Below are 25,756 nucleotides of genomic sequence, written 5' to 3' on the forward strand. Positions count from 1 at the left end.
GGAAGGGAATGATTCAGATTTCTCATGCCACAGGACTAGAAGATAGGGATGGCTGACGCGAAACAGACGTTCCGAAGCTTTGCGAGATCCCAAAGCAAAAATGATTCGAAACACTGATCCAAAGCGTGATTCAAAACACCCAGAGTCACGTGACAAAGGCTAAATGAAGCTTTTTTGATGTTTCATCAGGTGGAGTGCTCCGCCGAATCAGGGTTTGATTGATCGGTCGGTCGGGAAGGATCGCGTGAGCAAAGTGCACACAGAATGCCTATTCTTAAAGTCTTGTGCTATTTTATGAAGGCAAAAACCCATATAATGGTTTCGATTTTAGTTCATTGGCAAAATATAAAGCTAGAGACAATGTTAGTTTATACTTTTTACATCTCATGTTCAGCAAAAGCCAGGTTCGAACTCGAGGCCGAGCACATCAATTGCTCTTTCAAAAACTACGCGCTCTACGATCTACACCACTGTAGCTGTTCGTGACAGTCCTGTTTTTGCTCAACCCCCCCCCCCCTCCCCCATACATATATATATATAAATATATATATACATATATATATATATATATATATTGTCTCTAGCGTTATATTTTGCCAATGAACTAAAATCGAAACATTATATGGCTTTTTGCCTTCATAAAACAGCACAAGACTTTAAGAATAGGCATTCTGTGTGCACAATATAGACAGATTAATAGAAAGAACAGAAGAGAAATTAATATTTTTAAATAAAAATCTATAAGAAAGTGAGACATTGTGGCTTGATTTGTTTTATTAATTTTTCATGACCAAAATAACATTATGCAATGTGAAGAGACTACAGGTAACAAGAATCATATATTTAAAAAATACAATAATAAAAAAAAAACACATTGTTGTAAAGGTTGTCTCAGATCAACACCTGCAATTGACCACTAGGTGTCACCATGGAGACGGGTGTTGAATTGATTCGAAGCCTCGAAACAATATAGCACATTTGCTTCAACTGTTTCATTGCTTCACAAAGCCTCGATCTGCCCATCACTACTAGAAGACAGACGGGTCGCCAACGTCACATCTACGTCGTCAAGCTCTGTTTGAGTCGGTTTGAGTCTGCGCGTCAGGAACGGAAGTGCTAAAAAAAAAATCGCTAAAAATGGGCTTCACTTGTCTCAATTGAGTTCCAATAAGATGGCTCTGTCCACTTCTTATACTGTCTATGTGTTATGAACTGCTCCGAGACTGGGAGATGTAGATTCAAATGCAGCTTTATTAAGAATAGTCGTACAGGCAGGGTCGAGAATCGTCAGACAGGACAATGGAGAATAAACAAAGGGAATCCAAGAAACAGGCAGAGGTCAGGGCAGGCAGCAATAATCAGAGTCCAAGAACAATCCAAAGTCAAAAACAGAAAAACAAACACGGGAAAATGCTCGGAAATGCAGACACACAGTACAACAAGACTTCGCAATCAGTGAATGTGAAAACCAGGTATATATATGCCGCGTTCCAGGCAACCTGTAACTCGTGTTTTTCCAACCTTATACCCGTGAAAGTGCACTGGAACGGCAGTCAAACCCGTGACTTCCCACCCGTGAACTCGTACTAGATCAATGTTCTCCCAGTTACGAGTTCTGACGTCACATATCCCGCGAACCAATACAAAACTACAATGATAGCCCCTACAGATGCAGGCGGTACACGGTGAGGACACTTTAGGACAACATAACATTAACTAGTTTTCAGTCCATTGAGTGCAAGGATAAATTAATACCAAATACATTTCCAAATATACAAATAAAGTAAAATAAAAGGTATAACAGCTTACAAATGCACGTGAGCCCCGTAAGGTCCGCCATGCTGGTTTGTTTACATCTAGGTAGTTTGGCGTGAATGACCTGGGGCCTCATGTATAAAAGTTTGCGTAGATTTCATCCTTAAAGGGTTAGTTCACCCAAAAATGAAAATTAAGTCATTAATTACTCACCCCCATCCTGTACCAACCCCGTAAGACCTTCGTTCATCTTCGGAACACAAATAAAGATATTTTTGATTAAATCTGAGAGCTGGATCAGTCCTACATAGACTGCCTAAGGGACTGGCTCTTGACGGCCCATAAAGTCATTAAAGAAAAGGTTTAAATATTCCATGTGCCTACAGCGGCTCAATTATAAGTTTATCAAGCGACGAGACTACTTTTTGTGCGAAAAAAAAAAACATAAATAACGACTTTATTCGACTATTCTATTACTTCCTTATGGGCGCATGCGCGAGAACTGAGATGACGACGTTCTTCTTCTTCGTCTACTTTTTGTTACCGGCTGCTCACCGCTTAGGAATATTACCGCCCCCTACCGTATAAGATGATGTGCTGATATAGCTGGAAGCGCAAAACTTTCTGTTTACAAGCAGAGGGAGATGTGCGCTGTACATACGCTTTTCAATTTGCGTATTTTCCGCACTACAAGGTGCACTTAAAAGCCTTTAATCTTCTCAAAAAACGACAGTGTTCCTTATAATCCGGAGCGCCTTATATATGGATCATCATTTTTTCACGGTGGACAGTTCTTCTGTTTCCTTCTAGTCTCGTGTTTATGTTGTTGTATGAATGCACGTGTGTGAGGTGCGTGTCTGTGTGGCATTACCTGATCCACTCCAGCTGCTCATCATCAATCATCACCAGCTGCAGTCGATCACCACTATGCATATATACTCACCACTGTTCTCTCATCTTTGTCAGATCGTTGTTTGGTGTTGGTGTGTCCTTGTTCCTGGTCCCTGTGTTCCTGATCGTCTCGTCCTCCGTGAAGTGTCGATCGTGTTTTGAGTATCGTTCATCGTGTCCTGTGGAATTCACCGTCTGTCTTCACATCATCTGGTTGACCGTCGAAGTCCCTGCGGCACCTTGTATCTGGCTTACTGCATTGGACTGAGTTTCAATAAATCACTGTTCACTCGCAATTGCTTCCTGTGATATATTGCACCATGACAGAACGATCTGACCGTCAAATGGGAGCAGCGAGTGCATCAGCCACATCCATCGAGGAGTTCGTACATCACAGCATTCAGAGAATGAACTCTCAGGAGAAGGAGATCGGCGACACGGGTCGCGCAGTTCAAGCTTTGGTGACGCAGGTGTCCGAGCTCACCCAGCAGATCCAGCGCCTACGTGTTCCCGCTGCGCCCCCCACACCTGCCGTTCCTCTCGCAGCATCGGGAAGCCCCTCCCAGTCGGAACCCCGTTTGCCGGTACCAGAAGCCTATTCGGGTGAGCCTTTATTTTGCAGAGCATTTCTAAACCGGTGTTCTATGCATTTTGCCTTGCAGCCACGCACTTTTTTCAATGAACAGACCAAGGTTGCGTTTGTACTGACATTATTGACTGGGAGAGCGGCACTCTGGGGAACGGCGGTGTGGGAGAACCAGAACCCATGCTGTTCCTCGTTCCAGGACCTGTCGGACGAAATGAAGAAAGTGTTCGACAGGTCAGTATCAGGAAGAGAGGCGGCCAGAACGTTGGCGGAACTTCGCCAAGGAAGACGTTCAGTATCGGAGTTCTCAATCGAGTTCAGGACCCTGGCGGCGGTGTGTGGCTGGAACGAGGAGGCGCAGTGGGACATGTTCCTGCATGGGCTGGCTGACCACGTCCAGAAGGAGATCTATGCCCTGGATCTCCCCACGAGTCTCAACGGCCTGATTGACCTTGCCTTACGGGTGGACGCTCGACTGTCCAGAGTCGAGCGCAGAACAACTTCCACCCGTACGTTCGGAGAGATGGACGTCCAACGATCCAGCGGCAGGGACGTGATCAGTCCCGTCAGCGATCACGAGCCTATGCAGGTGGGTCGAGCTCGGCTTTCCCGGGAGGAGAGGGAGAGGCGGAGGTCCCAGTGCCTTTGCCTGTATTGCGGAGGGACTGGTCATTATGCTTACAACTGCCCGGTAAAAGGCCAAGCCCAACAGTAAACGTGAGGCTACTGTCGGGTGGGATCTCCGCCAAGAAGACCTCATCAGCAACATCTACTTCCACCCTCCTCTTGGTAAGACTGAGATGGTCAACTAACCAACACGACTGTCTTGCACTACTGGACTCCGGGGCGGAAGGTAATTTTATGGATTTTAATTTTGCACGCACTTTTCAAATTCCCCTCCGTTCCCTCGATCACCGGATTTCTGTGCACGCATTAAATGGCCAAGAACTCCCCACCATCTCACACAGAACCGAAGACATCACTCTCATCACCTCTGGCAACCACACCGAGACTATTTCTTTTCTTATTTTGGACTCACCCCTGGCACCCGTTGTTCTTGGACATCCTTGGCTCATCAAACACAACCCCCGTGTGGACTGGATTCATAAAGCTGTGCTGGAGTGGAATAAGGAATGTCATAAGTCTTGTCTTGTGTCTGCTTGTTCGTCTGTACCTGTTTCTGTGTTACAGGAGGAGGCGGGGGATTTGTCTAACGTGCCCGCAGAGTATCTGGACCTGAAGGAAGTGTTCAGTAAGTCTCGTGCTGCTTCTCTCCCTCCGCATCGTCCCTATGACTGTGCGATAGATTTACTGCCAGGTAAGTCTCCGCCTAAAGGCAAGTTATATTCACTTTCGATTCCTGAAAGAGAGGCTATGGAGAAATATATTTCTGATTCTCTAGCAGCCAAGTTCATTCGCCCTTCCTCTTCTCCAGCGGGGGCGGGGTTCTTTTTTGTGGGGAAAAAGGATGGATCGCTGCGACCTTGCATTGATTACCGAGGGTTGAATAACATCACGGTAAAGAATACTTATCCTTTGCCGTTGATGTCTTCAGCCTTCGAGAGGTTGCAGGGAGCATCCATCTTCACGAAATTGGACTTGCGTAACGCATATCATTTGGTTCGCATTAGGGAGGGTGATGAATGGAAAACTGCTTTTAACACCCCTAGGGGGCACTTTGAATATTTGGTCATGCCGTTCGGATTGTCCAACTCCCCAGCAGTTTTCCAGGCATTGGTCAATGACGTGCTGCGAGACATGGTCAATCAGTTCATATATGTCTACCTGGACGACATATTGATTTTTTCTTCGTCTCTCCAGGAGCATGTGCAGCACGTCCGTCGAGTGCTTCAGAGGCTGCTAGAGAATGGGCTTTTTGTCAAGGCGGATTTTCATGCACAGTCTGTTCCCTTTCTAGGATACATCGTGTCGTCCAATGGGATGCGGATGGACCCTGAGAAGATCAAGGCTGTGTTGGATTGGCCAAGCCCAGATTCACGCAAGGCCCTGTTGAGGTTTCTGGGGTTCGCCAATTTTTACCGGCGTTTCATTCGCAATTTCAGCCAGCTAGTCGCGCCTCTGACTGCCTTGACCTCCCCCCGAACTGCGTTCAGGTGGTCCGACTCAGCCGAGGCTGTGTTCGCTAAACTGAAAAGCCGCTTTGTTTCAGCTCCAATCTTGATAACCGCTGATTCATCACGTCAGTTCGTGGTGGAGGTCGACGCATCAGAGGCGGTTTTGGTGGCCACGTATGGCTCGCGACATTCACGATTTTGTTTTGGCTTGTTCAGTTTGTGCTATTGGTAAGTCTTCCAATCAACCTCCAGATGGGTTACTTCAGCCGCTGCCGGTGCCTTCGAGACCCTGGTCCCATATCGCTCTAGATTTCATTACCGCCCTCCCACCCTCTCAGGGTAACACAGTGATTTTAACTGTGGTGGACCGATTCTCGAAGGCAGCACATTTCATCCCCTTACCCAAATTACCTTCAGCTAAGGAGACAGCGGTTACGATCGTAGATCACGTCTTTCGGTTACATGGCCTCCCGATGGACGTGGTTTCCGACAGGGGTCCCCAATTTGTGTCCAAATTTTGGCGAGAATTTTGTAGATTACTGGGGGCGACTGTTAGTCTGTCCTCTGGGTTTCACCCTCAGAGCAATGGTCAAACTGAGAGAGCCAACCAAGATGTGGAAAAAAAAGTTGCGATGTATGGTTTCCAAGAACCCTTCCTCTTGGAGTCAGCAACTGTCAATGGTGGAGTACGCCCACAATACGTTACCAGTGTCATCTACGGGCCTATCTCCGTTTGAGTGTAGTGTAGGTTACCAGCCACCAATCTTTCCCAGTCTGGAATCCGAAGTCGCGGTCCCCTCCGCCCACGCCTTCATCCAGAGGTGTCATCGCACTTGGACTAGAGCCCGTGAGACTCTACTCCAAGTGGGAGCGCGCACCAAGGCCAAAGCCGATCGCCACCGGCGGAAGCCTCCCGTATACGTCGTCGGTTCCAAAGTGTGGCTTTCTACCAAGAACATTCCTCTCCGATCCGTCTCGAATAAACTTGCTCCCAAATTTATTGGCCCATTTGCTGTCACCAAGATCGTTAGTCCGGTGGCAGTCCGCCTTCAACTTCCTCTTGCGTACAAGAGAATTCATCCCGTGTTCCATGTATCCAAAGTCAAGCCCGTGTTTTATGCTCGCATTAATCCGCCAGTCCCGGTTCCCCCACCGCCGCGACTCGTAGATGGGGAACCATCCTATTCGGTCAATCGCATTCTGGATTCTAGACGGAGGGGACGCGGCTTCCAGTACTTGGTGGACTGGGAAGGTTACGGTCCGGAGGAGAGAAGTTGGGTTCCTGCTAGAGACATTCTGGATCACTCTCTCATCGATGATTACAATCGACAGGTAAGGGAGTCTGAGAACGCCAGGAGGCGTTCTTAGGGAGAGGGGTACTGTCACGGTGGACAGTTCTTCTGTTTCCTTCTAGTCTCGTGTTTATGTTGTTGTATGAATGCACGTGTGTGAGGGGCGTGTCTGTGTGGCATTACCTGATCCACTCCAGCTGCTCATCAATCATCACCAGCTGCAGTCGATCACCACTATGCATATATACTCACCACTGTTCTCTCATCTTTGTCAGATCGTTGTTTGGTGTTGGTGTGTCCTTGTTCCTGGTCCCTGTGTTCCTGATCGTCTCGTCCTCCGTGAAGTGTCGATCGTGTTTTGAGTATCGTTCATCGTGTCCTGTGGAATTCACCGTCTGTCTTCACATCATCTGGTTGACCGTCGAAGTCCCTGCGGCACCTTGTATCTGGCTTACTGCATTGGACTGAGTTTCAATAAATCACTGTTCACTCGCAATTGCTTCCTGTGATATATTGCACCATGACACATTTTATACGGTAGGTGGCGGTAAAACTCCTAAGCGGTAACAAGCGGTAACAAGAAGTAGACAAATGAGAACGTCCTCGTCTCAGTTCTCGCGCATGCGCCCATAAGGAAGTAATGGAATACTCGAATAAAGTCGTTATTTATGTTTTTTTCGCACAAAAAGTAGTCTCGTCGCTTGATAAACTTATAGTTGAGCCGCTGTAGGCACATGGAATATTTAAACCTTTTCTTTAATGACTTTATGGGCCGTCAAGAGCCAGTCCCTTATGCAGTCTATTTAGGACTGATCCAGCTCTCAGATTCAATCAAAAATATCTTTATTTGTGTTCCGAAGATGAACGAAGGTCTTACGGGGTTGGAACAGCATGGGGGTGAGTAATTAATGACTTAATTTTCATTTTTGGGTGAACTAACCCTTTAAAGTGTGCGTACGCAGATAAGGCAGAATTTGTGTATGCACAAAAGTTTTCAGATTTATAAAACCGTTCGTACGCCAGAACCTGCGCAGAATTCACTTTATAAATCCCAGTCAGCGGGAGATTATACGCACGTGCGTCTCCTCCCCGAAATAACCATATATGGTTACAACGTATCCTCATCTGCATATCATTTGCATATGATTATTCATCCACGTGATACGATACCAAGTTTAACGGTACTTTAGGAAAATATGAAATGCGGATGTGCCGTCACATTATTACAAACATATATTTTTAGTAGCCTATCCTTGCCTTGTTTTTGAATGAATAAATCAAATAGTGTTAAATACATTTCAAAGAAAGTTTTTCTCAATCTTATCCACTGGCCAAATAGTATTTTTAATTTATTTATATTTTAATGGAAACAGATAGATGGTTGTGCATTATTTGCACGAAACATTTTTCTCAGACAATCTGCTATTAGCTATCAGTTAAAACATTAAAACACAGCATGCCAGAGGGAAAGTGTTCAAAAGCATTGCATCCACAACAAATAGGTCTATTTTTATTTATTGAATATATTTTTTTGTAACTTCTCAGTAATGATTTCATGTAGTTTAAGAGTTTAACTCCATTAATGAGAATGGCATATTTAATCTAAATGTTTATATCAGAAGTAAAACATAGTTTAAATCATTATTTTATTTATTTAAACTATTATTGAGAACATGCACTTATGATTTGGACTTATTATGAAGATTTACGGTTTTACTCCGTCGGAATGAGTGTATGAATGGGTGAATGTGAGGCAAATGTAAAGCGCTTTGGTGGCCATTAGGTCTATGAAAGCGCTATATAAATGCAGTCCATTTACCATTTACCATTCACTCCATCTGCCGTTAGATTAGCTATATGTGCGTCAGTTTCACTAAACAGCCCAACGCGCATCCTGGCGCGGTCATTTAAGAAGGGATGGATGTTTGCTTCAAGTGATGATAGGTTTGTAAAATTATATTTGTATTATATTTCTGTAGATGTATAATTTACTTTAGATTCTGTCTAATAGTGAGCAAAAAGAAATTTGACTCCAGCTCACCATCGTTGTCGCCAAAACACATAGCCTGCTACTCTTCTAAAAGAGTGCGTACGCATGGTCAAGAGCATCCTTACGGTGCGCACTTATTTACGCCAAGTTTATTTTTTAAAAATCCCGATATGTGCGTGGAAAAATGCGTACGCATATATCTATGCCCATTTTGTGCGTACACAACGTTTATACATCAGGGGCCTGATGTATAAACGTTGCGTAAGGATGCTCTTGACCGTGCGTACGCACTCTTTTAGAAGAGTATGGGTTTTGGCGACACCGATGGTGAGCTGGAGTCAAATGTCTTTTTGCTCACTATTAGACAGAGAATCTACAGAAAACTATACATCTACAGAAAGATAATACAAATATAATTTCACAAACCAATCATCACTTGAAGCAAACATCCATCCCTTCTTAAATGACCGCGCCACCACGCGCGTTGGGCCGTTTGGTGAAACTAACTGCTGACGCATATATAATATAGCCTATAATCTAACGGCATGGAGTAAAACCGTAAATCTTCATTATGAGTCCAAATCATAAATACAGTCCATATTCACAATAACAGTTTAAATAAATAAGAAAATGGTTTAAACTATGTTTTACTTCTGATATAAACATTTAGATTAAATATGCCATTCTCATTAATGGAGTTAAACTCTTAAACTACATGCAATCATTACTGAGAAGTTACAATAGCCTATATACAGTGTATATATATATATATGTATATATATATATATATATATATATATATATATATATATATTCAATAAATAGAAATATACCGATTTGTTGTGGATGCAATGCTTTTGAACACTTTTCTTCTGGCATGCTGTGTTTTAATGTTTTAACTAGAGATTGTCTGAGACAACTGTTTCGTGCAAATAATGCTCAACCATGTCTATCTCTTTCCATTAAAATATAAATCAATTAAAAATACTATTTGGCCAGTGGAAAATATTGAGAAAAACTTTCTCTGAAATGTATTTAACACTATTTGATTTATTCATTCAAAAACAAGGCAAGGATAAAGGCTACTAAAAAAAATGTTAGTAATAATGTGACGGCACATCCGCATTTCATATTTTCCTAACGTCTTGTACGTTAAACTTGGTATCACGTGGATGAATAATCATATGCAAATGATATGCAGATGAGGATATGCATATTTAAACTAGGCGTTGTAATCTCCATATATGGTTATTTCGGGGAGGAGACGCACGTGCGCACAATCTCCCGCTGACTGGGATTTATAAAGTGAATTCTGCGCAGGTTCTGGCGTACGAACGGTTTTAAAAATCTGAAAACTTTTGTGCGTACGCAAATTCTGCCTTATGTGCGTACGCACACTTTAAGGATGAAATCTACGCAAGGTTTTATACATGAGGCCCCAGGCCCCTGGAATGCTACAAAGTCGTAAGTCGTTGTTTGAAGTCGTGATTTACGTGCTCAAAAACCTGCCTGGAACGCAGCAATAGACAGACTAACAGGATGAGACACAGGTGAATGCAATCAGTGAATGAGGTACAGGTGAATGTGATCAGTGATGATGAGTCCAGGCAGTGAGTTCTGGGAAATGTAGTTGTGAAATGGAACATGAACATCTGGTGTGGAGTGCCCTCTGGTGACTCTCAAGGGCACTCCACCTGGTGACCGTGTTACATGGTCCTCCATACATGAGAATGCAGATTATCACTATGTTTTATGGATGCCAATTGATTAAAACAATGAATAATGTTGTCTGTATTAATTATCTTGAGCCTGCTGAAATGTTCCTATATTTTCTTTCCAACTATTCCATTCTGAATACATAGGCTATATATTTATCGACTAACCTGCAGCAGTCATGTGTCATCTTGTTCAGTATTTTTCTCTTATATTCTATACCTGAGTTTACATTTTTTTAAATGAATTTGACTAAGTAAAAGTATTTCTTGTGTGCATTGGTAATAGTTGAATAAATAAATGAATGCTCGCGAGATGCCTGTAACCATAGATATCATCTCTACTATATGATATCTATGCCTGTAACGATCAGAACGCATGCAGCGTTGAGGAGAATGAAAGTCAACTTCTTTGAATATGAATTAAGCATTTTGGGCATGAACATGTCAATAGTAAAACGATTGACATTGAAAAATGACACTGAATGATTACATTTAATCCAAATAAATAAATGGCCGTGTTTTGTACTGATGTTATTCATCTGTTCTCACACATTTACACTGACACCCTGTGGTGAAATAATGGCGTATAACAGCAGCTTTCTCGGATTGGCTTGTTTTGGATTTGAACTTCATGTTCCGATGAGTTTTGAAAATTCTGCACGTACGGTAAACAACAGAATATTCCTTCTTATGTCAATAAAAAATTCCAAAATATAAAATCTTATTATAGCAACTCATTTTAGGTGGCGTTTGTTCAACTCATTGACCGCAATACATTGAAAGTGAACATAACCGGGAGTGATGTGTATTGTTTCCAAACGGAAGTGCGTCGCGATCGAAGTTCAGTGCAAGTGGTCCATTATATTTTATATATGCGTAATCTAGGATTTAAATAAATTTTCATAACACATTTTTGAATGGTTATTAATCCTGTCAAACCCTCAATTATTCTGACTTTAAATAAAAATGAAATATTGTTATAAAATAATACTAGAAATATTGTTTTTTATTTTGAAGTGAAAGGACAAGGTGTTTTATGTAGAAACATTAGAATAGAAAACAATACATTTTCCCCGCTGTGAACAATGTAGGCAATGACAAGTAGTTCAGTCTCAAGCGCGTTCGAAAATGACGTCATAAAAGAAGTTGAGCGTTGTCATGGTTCTTTGTGTTGTGTTTGTCAGCTAACTTAGTTCAGCCGTGTGAAACACATAACCTACTACAGTCAGTCTTCGTTGTTTGTGTTGCAGTTTATTTGATAAAGTTACCCAAACTGGACGACTGTTATCATGGCAAAGCCCCTCGCTCAGTGCGACTCCTCCCCCTCAACATCCAGAACCGACGCGGCTACTGCACCGAGAAATGAGAGAAGTGCTGAGGGTAAGTTAAATCAAATGACCATTACAAATCCATCCTCACACCACCACGCATTATACCATAATTAAACTTAAGTTTTTTTTTTACAATGTACAATTGGGTTTACTGCCATATCTCAAATATCACTGCTGTCCATGCTTGACATGTCAACAATAACCATTAATCTTTTAACAGACGACATTCTGAGCCGGTTTAAAATCGGCAAAATCCTTGGTTTTGGAGGATTCGGCAAGGTTTATGAAGGGAAGCGCTTGGCAGACGGTCTTGAGGTATAGTCATTTCTTACATTTATCAATTTAGCAAATTCTTTTTCCTCTCACTATCCATTTCAAGTCCTTTTATTGTATGTTATGTTTACTAGGCTATGTGTTGCAATTTACATATTGTAAATGTAATTGTAATGGGCTAAATGTTTTGTTTTGTTGATCAGGTGGCAGTGAAAATTGTCAAAAAGTCAAAGAACATGGAATACATCAAAATTGTAAGTTAGATCATGAAAACAAAATTTTTCCAAAACTGAACAAACATATTTTATTCTAAAATCTTATAAAAATCCTCTAATCAACAATGATCTTTCTTCCAGCCTGGTCATCCTACACCCGTCCCATTAGAGGTCGGCATGTTAAAATATGTTAATAGGGGCAAGAAAGTTAAAGAGATCATTGAACTGCTGGACTGGCAGGACCAGCCTGACCAATATATCATGGTCTTGGAGCGTCCCCCACACTGCGAAGATGTGTTTCATTTTTGGGATAATCACAAACGCATCCTCAGGGAGGAAATGGCACGGACAATCATGGCGCAGGCAACAACGGGTGCTCAGACGTGCTGTGACCGAGGAGTTTTCCACAGCGACATCAAGTTACAAAACCTGCTGATCAACCCAGAAACACGTGAGGTCAAACTGATTGACTTCGGGTGCGGGAGATTCCTGAAAGAGTCCGCCTATGACGACTTCCGTGGTATGTATTATGAATCAAGGTTTGAAAAGAGTTTTTATTTTTTAAATTTAGATGAATATGTTCTCACTAAATATGTCGCCTCACGCCTGGTTTGGCCACGGATTGATCTCACTTTTAAAACTCCAGATTTGTGAATAAAACAACTAAATTATTCATTTACTCTAATGGATACAGAAAGTGTTGATACACGGGGCAACTTTTTTGAGCAATGTTGCAGAGCGATGTTCCTTGGGCACTTTCTCATTGAGAATGGGCAACAAATTTCTATCTGGGTACTTTAGATCAGTCATGGGCCCTGAATCTCACCTGGTTTCCTGTTAACGGCAACATTGCTCAATAAGTTGCCCCGTGTATCGTCACCTAGAGAAAACATGCTATGGGATTTCAAACTTAACCATCAGACAAATCTCTTTCTAGGAACAAGACCGTACTGTCCACCTGAGTTCCACACATTGCACAGGTACCACGCTAAACCAGCTACTGTGTGGTCTCTGGGAATGCTCTTATTCGTAATGGTGTGTGGACGCTTTCCAGAACCCGAAGACCATCTGAGGATTAATGATGACATCTGGTCTGAGCGTCACTTGTCAAAAGGTAAAATTGCATTCATCACAAAAAAGATGATCAATTATAATTTCAAATCACCAAAATAGAACAAATGAAACAAAGAAGTAACAGTAACACCAAAACAAGAAAGCTTCATAAAATATGGCTGTTACCAGTTCCAGTTTTTTTTAATCGTACAGTATAGCGTAGTCTAATCTCACAGCTTAATAGAAAGATAGCAGGTGTAAAGTTTAAGGTCTCTTCACAGATTGCTGCGACCTAATTCAGTGCCTCCTGCGGAAAGACCCAGCCCAGCGGATTGGTTTGGAGCAAATCATTTCCCATAATTGGTTTAAGGTAATGACCCTAATAAGCTAGAAATAAATTTGGTGAAAATGGAAAAATGAGAAAATCATGCAAAAGTTAATTTATTTCAATAATTCAACTTAAAACGTCAAACTAATATATGATAGAGACTCATAACATGCAGAGTGTGATATTTCAAGCCTTTATTTGTTATAATTGTGATGATTATGGCGTACAGCTATGAAAACCTTTTCACAATATTCGAACTGAATTTGGGGTTTCATCCATAATCATCACAATTACAACAAATAAAGGCTTGAAATGTCTCACTTTGCATGTTATGAGTCTCTATAACATATTAGTTTCACCTTTTAAGTTGAATTACGTAAATAAATGAACTTTTGCACAATGTTCTAATTTTTCGAGTTTCACCTGTATATTAATATTTGGAAGACAGTTTTTTTGTCTATTTGTTTGATATGTTCTAAGTTTATTGTGAAACAGGAAAAGTCAAGGTCAAATCTCTTATATGTGTAATGTATGTTTATCATCAACCTGTTAGAAAGGGAAGCGATAGTCAGGAGAGACAGAAGAGGAGGAGTAGGTCGGAGCAGCAGCTGAGGTCAGGGTCAGAAAGTGGACGATCAGACCACTGCAGCCACTAGCGAGAGAAGTTTTCTGTTTATTAGAGCTCTGTACATCATTTTCAGAAAGATTAATGCAATCCCATATATACCTGGAAAACTGGCATGCCACCTGCCACTTAAATAATCCAAGAAAGTGAAAACGTGTATTTCTGTTACTGTGAATAATGGCGAAAGGTGAAATGTATATTTTTCTTCTCCAATAATTCTTTCCCAAAACAGTTGCTGTCAAAACCCAAATTTAATGGAGTGGAGAAGATCAAAACATGGACATACATGGCTGCTACGGGACTGAATGTGACCCCTGGACCGGATTACGCACAGGTACTCTGTTTCTCTGTCCAGGTCGTATCCAGATTGAGTCGACACGGCTGAAAATCATCAACCATTTGAGGAAAATGAGATGCCGATGAGAAAGAGGACAAGGATGGGAAGTTTTGTGAAGCTGCCGTCTCTTCATTATCGCAGCTCAGACCAGACCACTGCACCGATAAATGAGAGAAGTGCTGAGGGTAAATCAAATGACTATTACAAATAAGAATCAGCATAATGGGTATGCAGTGTGTAATTATTATGTATTTTACACAGAACAGTTAGATATTGAGCTGACACTTTTTATCCAAAGCATCATTTATTTGAAACGTGAAATTCTCTACTGGACAGTGCCTGTGCTCTAGAGGATCATGGTCTTCAGATACCTCTATCCAGTGGTCTTGAAGTCGTTCCTCCTGTAGATCCGCAGGTTCAAACCCCTTCAGCTCCAGTCCACCACAGTCCAGCACCAGATCACAGAGCGGACGTAACAACTGAGGTTGAGTTTACTGCCACATCTCAAATATTACTCTCACTGCTGTCCATGCTTGACATTTCATGTCAACTAAAACCATTGTCTTTTAACAGGCGACATTCTGAGCCGGTTTAAAATCGGCAAAATGCTTGGTTTTGGAGGATTCGGCCAGGTTTATGAAGGGAAGCGCTTGGAGGATGGTCTTGAGGTATAGTCATTTCTTACATTTATCAATTTAGCAAATTCTTTTTCGTCTCACTATCCATTTCAAGTCCTTTTATTGTATATAATGTTCACTAGGCTATGTGGTGCAATTTACATGTTGTAATTGTAATGAGCTAAATGTTTTGTTGATCAGGTGGCAGTGAAAATTGTCAAAAAGTCAAAGAACATGGAATACATCAGAATTGTAAGTTTGATCATGAAAACAACATTTTTTCCAAAACTGGACAAACATTTTTTATTCTAAAATCTTATAAAAATCCTCTAATCAACAATGATCTTTCTTCCAGCCTGGTCATCCTACACCCGTCCCATTAGAGGTCGGCCTGTTGTTAATAGGGGCCCCAAAGTTGAAGAGATCATTGAACTGCTGGACTGGCAATTATTTTTTCCCTAAAAATTTGACACTATTTTTTTCCCCAAAACAGTTGCTGTCAAAACCCAAATTTAATGGCGTGGAGAAGATCAAAACATGGACATACATGGCTGCTACGGGACTGAATGTGACCCCTGGACCGGATTACGCACAGGTACTCTGTTTCTCTGTCCAGGTCGTATCCAGATTGAGTCGACGCGGCTGAAAAGCATCAACCATTTGAGAAAAATGAGATGCCGATGAGAAAGAGGACAAGGACGGGAAGTTTTGTGAAGCTGCCGTCTCTTCATTATCGCAGCTCAGACCAGACCACTGCACCGATAAATGAGAGAAGTGCTGAGGGTAAATCAAATGACCATTACAAATCCATCCACACCAACACCCATTATACCATAATTAAGCTTAAGTTTTTTCTTTTAATTCCAAGACATGTCTTAAAAATTGTTAAAAAAAACTAAACTGTTACAATAATCATGTTACAATCAATGCTACAATAATCGTTACATCATAAGAAGAATGGCATCTATGCTAATTTTAGTGTATTTGTTTATCCCGAGGTTTTCCCGCAGCCTGCCGTATCCAGATCTGGCGATGACCTTAGCCTGGACACGATGACAATGCAGTGCTAAAGTGCCAACTAGCCTCTCCCTATGGAGGATCCCTTTCCCACTCTACAGATTAAGCGATGTGAATTCGTTTCGCGTCCCTACCCTGAAGTGATTCGAAAATCTGTATCAAATTTATAGACAAGAAGTTTGTTCAGGCATGAGGGAATTTAAAAACCTGCGCGCATATATTCAAACGCACATAACTATTGAATCAATTCTTAATGCGCATGTGAACGTCATCAGCAGGGCTGTTACTATCAATTTATCACAGGTTCGCGTTTAAAGTCTATTTAGAAACATTCATATAAAATTTTACGTGACAGTTACTGTAAATTCGGCCTCTAGTTCATAAACGCCAGAGGAGAACTGGCCCCCGACTGAGCCTGGGTTCTCCCAAGGTTTTTTTTCCTCCATCGGGTCACCTGATGGAGTTTTTCAGTTCCTTGCCACTGTCGCCTTTGGCTTGCTCAGTTGGGGATATTCAAATCAATTATACTACAGGGCTGTTGAACGCTTGATTCTGATTGGTTGAGAACATTCAATAGGTGTGCAATTATTTTGACGGCTAAAGTAGTTTCAGGCAAGTTTGAACCGCATTACAGTTCCATATCACTGCGCGTAGTTAACGAAAAATAGGATACAATTCATAACAAGAGAAGACATGCAGCCCCATGCGCTAGATCTGCAATTTTCGATGTCTAACTTAACAATCAAGTGACACATACAGTTTAATTTTAATAAATAAATTAATAGTCCTGCTGCACGGATTTTCGTAATTATTCCAGATAATATAACAAATAAATAATTATTGATTGGCCTACTTGTAAAAAAGTGCTTTGTGTGTTTCATCTATTGGGTTATCTACTGTCAATTATAGAAAACAATAATGAACTAATTAATTAAAACAAAGTTAATAAATAAATAATAATATTGACGCACATCTGTCTCATTATTTCAAAGTATCTCTCTCTCTCTCTAATAACTGCATTATGCATTAATTTGTTCCTTCATCTGAATTAGTACAAATGTGTTTAAGCTCCATACCTCCATAAGGTGTCTTTCCGGTACTGTTCAAGATTCAGTTTTAAATTAACGGGGCTATGGTCTGAAAGGTCATGCTCCCCACGTCACAGCCAACTACCCTATTTAGATCTTGAGAAAAAGTTAAAGGGATCATGAACTGGCTTTTTAAATTGTATTATATTGTTGTCTGAGGTCAACTTATAACGTTCGCTTGGTTTTTGCATTCAAAAACATCAAAATGAATAAGTAATAGGCTATTTTGTACCCTGGATGTGAGCCTACCTAAAAAACAGTTGGTTTTTATATGTGTGTCGCACTGAAGACTTGGAAGTAAACACCCACTGCTGCGAGTGGAGAACAGTTTTGCATATTATAATGAGTTTAACTCACCCGTCGGTGCACATGGGGGAAAACGTCCAATGTTGTAAAATGGCAACCGGATTCGCCCATACATGTTCAACCCAGAGTCCGTATGGAATTAATATTGAGCCAATAAAAATGAACGTAACTTTTCAAGAAACGAATGAAAATATAAATTGAAACTGAATAAAATATCTTTGAAACTGAAAAAGAATGAACCGCAAGCAATTTTTTTGACTTTGTTTTTAATACACTACATGTTTTGCTAACTATTCCTCATATTTCGTTTACTGATCTACACTTACAAATGCGCTTCCAGAGTTTTCATTTACGCTTCTGAAGTTTTCGTTTACACTCCCTGAGTTTGCGTTCGCTGTTCTGACACAAATCTCTCGTGGGGGCGGGGCTAGTAGCAGTCTATTCTCATTGGCTACTGAGTTTTTGATTGACAGCTTCTTGACCTGGAAGTGAACACGTCAGAGTTGTGTTTACACGTGTGGATGTGAGCGTCTGTAAGCCCAGCTTTCTATTTAATTTTAGTGATATTAAGTTATGGTTGTTTTTTAATTTTATCTGTATTTACCTTCTGCTGCGATTACTTTGTCAACAGAAGCTTTTAGGTTCACAAGAGATCAGTCTATTCAGGTGTAATTGTACATCAAAGTAGGCCCACTGTATATGACTACTTAAAATATTTTATCCAATGTTTTAGGAGGAATATTTGTTTATTCTTGATGATTCGTTTGCATGTTAGGCTCTGAATAGGTTGTGCTATTACAAGAGAATAGCCTAGTATACGTGTGTGATATATTCAGCAGTCAAGAAAGTTTCACTTCAACCAGGTAATCAAGGTTGGCAACCATGGCCATCAAATTTCTCATTGTTACCATATGCATTTACACCATCAAATGATCATGTATGATCACTTAAATAAGAGGAATTTAAACTATATGAAAATTACAATCGTGGGTTGCTGTCAGATGATACAGACCTCAAAGGGCATTTCATTACATATTTCACACAAAGAATATTTTTGTTGGGATTTTTTTAATCATGCTGATCATTTTATTTATTTCATTTTGTTAATATTATTTTCTAACATTTAAAATGGTAAATATATTTGAACAATCATCAACAGGTTCAATTATGACTTATAAAATCAGTTAAATGAATTTAAATAAAAAATCTAATAAATTTATTCATTCTTTATTGTCACTACAGCATATACACAAGTACCAAAGTGAAAGTCTTGGATGCAGTTATGACAGGAAAGACCAGAATCCACAAAACATTAACTGCATACTATACATGTAATGCACAGTATTCTCATAATATAGATAATAAAATGTATAATCACAAAGATTTTTAATGAAATAATACATCTCTGTGAGTCCACATAACACAAGTGGATTGTACCCATGTATGGCAGTTGGTCGGAAATAATTTTTAATAGTTAAAACAGTTTACATTATTAGTATTTTTTTTTTTTTATTCTATTGTTTCACTTCAGTATTGATTCATCCACTGAGGTCACATGGACATCACAGTCACTGTGTGTGGTTTTTAAAGCATCTTTAGGGCTTGCAGAGATGGATTACTTTCCTTAAAATCTTAATTCGTATTTATCTGTAGAAAGAAAGTAAAATGCATCTGGGACAGCATGAGGGTGAGTAAAATAAGTGAGAATTTTATTTTTGGATGAACTATTCCATTCATATGCTGTTGGTATGCTAATCCATGATCAGCAGAGACTAATAAGAATAAACTGCAACCTTTTGTGTACTGTGTTTGTTTTAATCTAGAGCTCCAAAGAAATTAAAATATTTGCTATTTTATAATATTAAAATAAAATACAACAGGTGTCTGAAGATAAGGATCCCAGTCATTCAAAGGTGATATGTCTGAACAAAGTAACATTATTGTCTGATGGAGACGCTGATCTCTGGTATTATCACTCCATCCTCTGTGTCAGCATCAGAATTTTGTTTGTGGAAAAGTTGCTCAAATCCCTGGAAAATGAGAAAGGAAATATATTATAATCTAACAATACAAACTGCTTTGAACTCCCACATGCAGTAACCATTTGCAGACTTAAAATAATTATTTCAAACAAATTATATAAATGTTTTAAGGGATTTTACAGTACCAAATGTTTACCTGACTCACACACCATTTATCATCTGTAATACTATTGTATAACCAGTAGATGGCTCTATAGCCCAATAAACATTTATCCATGGCGGTGTAGCGTCTACTCCCTAGTTGCTGGATTTTTTCAGTCATAATTACTTGCATGTATTAGGTTTTGAATTTGGATATATATATATATATAAATTATTAAAGACTATTAAAAATTCAACATTTTTCTCAAAAATGTTGGTTTTTTTAACATAATTATTACTAAAATATGGATACAGAAAAAGCATTTTGTTGCCTTTTGCAGAATAAATATTGCGCCCAGAGTTATAGTTCAAAACAAATGAGTGTTTACATATTATGAATGGAGACGTGGAAAATGGTCAAGTACTCTCTCTCTTCTTTTAAAAACTCTGCATCACAAATTAATCAGCAATTGGCTTTACATTGCCAAAGTTGAACTGGGCAGTGATTGACAGGGCTGACTGGTCCAATGGCATCGGTCATTGTCTGATACAGTACATTTTGTACTGTAGGCTACACTACAGATACTGTACAGTACTCTAGCACAATGTTGTTTGGGGTGGCAGAGGGGAAATATGATCTAATTGAAGCAAATATGATCTAATCGAAGACTGTAACCGTATGTAACGTTAGATAAACAAGACATGTAATGATTGGGCTAACAACTTACCAATTAAATCAAGACAACACTGCTGTATAATGTTATGGGCTCTCACTGAGCTCTAATATGCCTCTCCACCTGAAAAAGCAAGAACTGTATTATAATTAGTATTAGTTTAGTATTAATTAATAAAAATAATAAAAACAATCAGACTTACCACGAGTAGCCTATGCTATCCAGTATTCTGATATCGACGATGACAAATTATATCATTTGTCTGTACTATTCCTTCTATAAGAAATCATATCAACAATATAGTGTAGCAGTAAATAAATAAAGAAATAAACTTAATATCACCTAAATGAAATAGAAAGCTACGCTTACAGACGCTCACATCCAAACGTGTAATCACAACACTCACTGACGTCTTCACTTCCAGGTCAAGAAGCTGTCAATCAAAAACTCAGTAGCCAATGAGAATAGACTGCTACTAGCCCCGCCCCCACGAGAGATTTGTGTCAGAACAGCGAACGCAAACTCAGGGAGTGTAAACGAAAACTTCAGAAGCGTAAATGAAAACTCTGGAAGCGCATTTGTAAGTGTAGATCAGTAAACGAAATATGAGGAATAGTTAGCAAAACATGTAGTGTATTAAAAACAAAGTCAAAAAAATTGCTTGCGGTTCATTCTTTTTCAGTTTCAAAGATATTTTATTCAGTTTCAATTTATATTTTCATTCGTTTCTTGAAAAGTTACGTTCATTTTTATTGGCTCAAAATTAATTCGATACAGTTCTGAATTGCCATTTTCTTAACATACTGTTTTAGTTAATAAAGATAAATTGAGTGCACATTAATTCACAAAGGCATTTGCAATATATTTGACTCCTTTTCATGTTTCGTCTTTTTCTCAACAGGAGCTACATACACCCCAAAGGCTCTTTTCAGAGCCCAGGCCCATTTTGCACAGCGTCTTTGCCTTTGTACAGTAAGTATGTGTTTTAATTGACCTCAAAGACAACTGAAACACTATCTTTAACTAATCTAGTTAAAAGTTATTTTGCACATGATTTCCATTACACGAGAGTAGATGTTAAAACTTCATGCAGATTTGTACTCGGCTTTCGCCAAGATTAGCACAAACTAAGACGTAGCTTTATAGTAAACTATGCTTCTCCATCCATTTACACTTCTTTCCATATGTTGGTGTGACTCCCCTTCTGTCCGGCATTACGGCTGGAACTACAGTATGGTCTTCCCAGTGGACCAGCACCACATCCATCTGGATTGAGACGAGTAGGGGACATCTCTAGGGTCTTCACATATTGATACACACGTATGTAATAACTTTCCCCTGTTTGCTTGTCTTGATTATTGGCATCCTAAGATCCTAAAAAATGTGACCTTTACCTGTCTCTGCCTTTACTGTCTGTACTATTAATTTTGCATCAGGAAAGCCTATACCTTATAGTGGAGCGAGTGGACTAGTAGCAAAGGAATGGTTTACAGGTAGGCCAGGGCAGTAATGTAGTGTAAATATTTATCTTTGACCTAAATAAGGCTACAGGAGAACTCCATTGTCAACATCAGGTTAATGCTGAGTGCTGTAACGTTGCAAATTTTATGTTTATGTTGGTATAGATATTTGTCAACTGTCTATCACTGTCAATAAAAGGTATTTTTTGTCACTCAGCAAATATGATAGAGGCATGGCAAACTCAAATTTTTCTGGACACGATAATTTACATTTGCATGCTTGTTTATTTTCCTCGTCGTCTCTCTCTGTCTCTCTATACCAAAGAGACTGGATGACAAACTCTCGGTTCCTTAGCGTGAACTAGAGCTTAGATTCTCTGACCGAGCAAGGACTTGACCCGACCTGGGCTGACACTATCCTCGGGTCGGGCCTTAGATCTAGAGACGTGCACTCCCAACGCAATAGAGTGCGGCGCTGCACTAGATTCGATGGCCGAGTGCAAGCGGTAATGCACTCACTCTGTGTGTGCGGGTTGCGGGAGAATAAACCGATTTGCGGTACTCCCGCAAACTAGAAATATTTATTTATAAAACATATAAAAACTAATAGATTTTTAGTCATCTGCAAGAACAACTAAAACAAAGTAGTAACGATTTACAGGCTAGAGTTTCTATTTATAACATGTTTGCATTATTGAGCGATGTAGCCAATCACATGTTGATTTCTTGAACGCCAATCAGAAGCATTTAAGATATACTTCCCTCACTGCTCAAAACAGACTTTTTTTATTCAGTGCTGAATTCTGTATGCTGGCAAATCCTCTAATTATAACAAACAAAGTGTAGCCTAGATATTATATGAGATTCATTGTGCAGTCAGCTTCATCGGTAATAACAGAGATGTGTGAGATCGTGATGAACTGTCAGCTTTTTTGGAATTATTAAGGGAGCCCATTCAGTCATGCCAGACAATGCACGCAGTAGCTGCTTGCTTTATGTTAAATTAACAGTGGTTTGTGCGTTAATGTTTTAATAACAAATAATTTAGGGTATGGTCGGGTTTTGTTTACAACCATTTTATTTGTATTTTGGCTATTTATTCAAGTGCATTTTCTGTTAACCGGGACATTGCTTTTATTGTTTTTTGGTTGTTTTGTTCATTTATTTTGTATATTTAAAATGTTTTCCAATTTCAGTGAGCTTCATATGTTTTTTGACTTTTTGATCATCCTCTTTGTATCACACAGAGTATGTCACCCATGTCATATTTCTCTCGATGTGATCAATATGATAACTAATCTTTGTAAAAACGTTTCATTTACAGACCATTGCAACTTAGATCACCATCACCACCACCATCCCCTGCATCAGACACCCTAAATCGTGCCCTTCATCAGACACCCTACAGTAAATGCACCACAAACAACACAGGCAAAGAAGAAGAAAACGCACGACAAATCTCCTCCAGCCCATCTCACATCATCATATAGTAAAGGTAAGTGTCCCCTCTGTAGTAAACTGCATCAGGTCGCTAAACTCAAGTAGACACAGTGTACTGCACAGGTCCACAGCGCATACCATAGTTTGGTGTTCCAGATATGATTTTGGAGTTTATATTGGTAGTGTGATAAGTTAGCCAAGGTATCTTTCCAAGAGGCCGCAGTTAATATTCAAGGAGGAGGACTGGAGGACTGATATGGAAGCACATGGGTAGCAATATTCAATTTGAAATGTAATATGCAAAATGACAATGCAATATGTAAAATGGCATTGCATTGTGTATTTAAATTTATATTTTACATTCTAGCAACGTTTGTTGCAAAATGAAAATGAAATTACATAATTTACATTTGCCATTTCATACACTAGTTTTAATATGCATATTGAAATGCTTTATAAGTGTCAAAATTAAAATGAAAATGCATTACAGAAATGATTAGATATGTGTAACATGTTCAAGCAAAAACTGTGGCAAATTTAATGATCATTCAAATGTTACTTTTCTTAATTGCGTTTACACTCACAGTCAAGACACTTGCGATGAAATTAATCAAATTAAATCATGAAATTAATTTTCATTCAAATTGAATATTGCTACCCATGTGCTTCCATAGACTGAAGGCTTTCCTGACTGTAAGCTATTTAAGACGCAGACAAAGAACACACTGACACACACTCGCAAACACACACACAAACACATATAGAGCACAGCACAGTTCTATGCAAAGTGGGGAATGACAGAAAAAGTTTGAGAACCACTGATGTGGAGTGACACTGGGTTAGCTCTGTTATTTTGACATGGGTTAAGATTAGTTGCTGCTGATAGAAATGTGTGGCAATTACTCAGCTCACTGACATTAGTTTATATAATTGTGATAAACTTGACTTACTGTTCACTCCAATAATTTGGTTTTTCTCTATTTTCTAGTGACGCCGCCGGATAATAATGACGGCCTGTGTGCTTTGCAGCCTTTTCCAGGGATCCTTCAGAGGACTAACAATGGTACGATATTTTATGTGTAATGTATGCTACTGCACTTCTTACTCAGAACATCAGACTAAATTAGTAAAAGTATAAATTTGCTTTATTTATTTTTTATTTTGTTTCGTTTAGGTGCTGTGTTAAGAAATCCTACCCAACAAAATTCCACTGAGGCAGATGTAGAGATGACTGCGAGAAACTGGCTGCGGCTGAGGAGGGACAGGAAGCAAGAGGGCGAGCATCTTAAAGTGAAATAATTGATTGGACTGATTTTTCCTGTTTACCTATTTTGGAGGGAATTTCTTTTTGTTGTTGTTGTACTTTTCTATGTGTGATTTGATGAGTGTTAAAATAAATGATACTGCTTTTGCAAAAACAAAAGTAAAAAATAAATGTTCAAGGTCATCTTCCGGTGCTCTCATTTTTATTATTTTTCCTGGAAAACTCCTAGCTTAATTTGCATGACCATCAAACTTAATTTTAATATCACTGATCTATTCATTTTTTATGTTAGACTGACATTTCCCAGGTAGTCAGACTGTGTTTGAAATAGGCTACACCCTACACAAACAATCACTAACTTTCAATTTAACTTTCACTTCAATTTCATTTCAATTTAATTGCAATTGTCAAAATTGTTAGGGAAGAAATGTTACGATTAACAAATCATATTGTTATTGATTGTTGATAGACAATAGGCAACCTGTGTCCTTGGAACAATCTGACAGCAGTTAGCCTAAACAAATCAATAATTAGACATAACGGTGGGATCCTACTAGAGCGGCGAAAAACATTCAGAAGCCTCGTTACCTTTGACTTAACACCGGAACAGCTGATTTTCAAGCATGCTGTGCCCTTTCCAGCGATGCAGACGAAAATCAACTGTTCCAGTATTAAGTCAAAGGGAGCGAGGCAGGCGTCTGAATGTTTTCCCTGCTCTAGTGGGATCGCGCTGAATAGGTCATAATAATTATATCGGGTATACGTTGGCTCACGGTCGGCGATCATGTCGGGTATACGTTGGCTCGCGGTCGGCGATCGTTCTAAAACCACCGTCTTCCCAATGTCTTGCCGATTAGCTACCGATCTCCATAAGACATCTTACCGAGGCACTTTATGTCGGGCAGACACGCGCGCCCCAATGTCGGCACGATCTAATTTGTTGTCTGGGTTCTGTATGGCTCGGTAGAACAATCCGGTTTGTCATCACGAGGTAAGCATGTACATGTATGATACTTAGCTAATCGGTGGGCGGGGCTAAACCTGCCGTGGTGAAGCAGGCGTTGATCTTCTTCTGCGGGGGTGGTGTTTTATCCTCTTTGTCGTCATAGTTCCCCACTTTTAAAAAACAGTCGTTTGCTGAGGCTGGTGTCAATAAAAGCTTTTATTGGACTAACAAGGACGTTTTCAGTTCTGAAACTTACAGGATATTCTTATAATATGATGACCTCTTAGATGTCAAAAGCTCAAGGAAAATTTGATTTCTCAGTTCATCACCCCTTTCCAAAAAAAAAATCAATCTT

The 25,756-nt window shown here is 39.7% G+C and overlaps 1 protein-coding gene and 1 long non-coding RNA gene across 7 annotated transcripts in view; one reads left to right on the top strand and one right to left on the bottom strand.

Annotated features, from left to right (window-relative positions):
- The first annotated feature begins 11,410 nt into the window (after nucleotides 1-11,410).
- LOC120467255 (serine/threonine-protein kinase pim-2-like) overlaps nucleotides 11,411-25,756 on the top strand; it is a 340,979-nt gene continuing 326,633 nt past the window's right edge. For 2 of the 5 annotated variants that reach the window (XM_089130929.1, XM_089130930.1), the window contains exons 1-11: nucleotides 11,411-11,684; nucleotides 11,856-11,950; nucleotides 12,112-12,162; nucleotides 12,265-12,643; nucleotides 13,061-13,237; nucleotides 13,458-13,546; nucleotides 14,362-14,651; nucleotides 14,803-14,950; nucleotides 15,040-15,134; nucleotides 15,285-15,335; nucleotides 15,577-15,866. In XM_089130929.1, the coding sequence (XP_088987055.1) occupies nucleotides 11,594-11,684; nucleotides 11,856-11,950; nucleotides 12,112-12,162; nucleotides 12,265-12,643; nucleotides 13,061-13,237; nucleotides 13,458-13,546; nucleotides 14,362-14,514 (1,035 nt within the window). In that variant the 5' untranslated portion in view covers nucleotides 11,411-11,593 and the 3' untranslated portion in view covers nucleotides 14,515-14,651; nucleotides 14,803-14,950; nucleotides 15,040-15,134; nucleotides 15,285-15,335; nucleotides 15,577-15,866. The other 3 variants (XM_089130928.1, XM_089130931.1, XM_089130932.1) reach the window with 3 other exon arrangements.
- On the bottom strand, nucleotides 18,706-21,060 carry LOC120481888 (uncharacterized). Of its 2 annotated transcripts, none has more exons than XR_016168474.1 (3): nucleotides 20,494-21,060; nucleotides 20,346-20,414; nucleotides 18,706-19,524 (listed from the first exon to the last, which is right to left on the bottom strand). It is a non-coding gene; the product is annotated as an uncharacterized LOC120481888 (long non-coding RNA). The 2 variants fall into 2 exon arrangements; XR_016168475.1 differs by having other exon boundaries at nucleotides 20,346-20,429.

This window comes from Pimephales promelas, chromosome 5 (assembly GCF_988280905.1).
Source record: "Pimephales promelas chromosome 5, fPimPro1.hap1.1, whole genome shotgun sequence".
Taxonomy (NCBI): domain Eukaryota; kingdom Metazoa; phylum Chordata; class Actinopteri; order Cypriniformes; family Leuciscidae; genus Pimephales; species Pimephales promelas.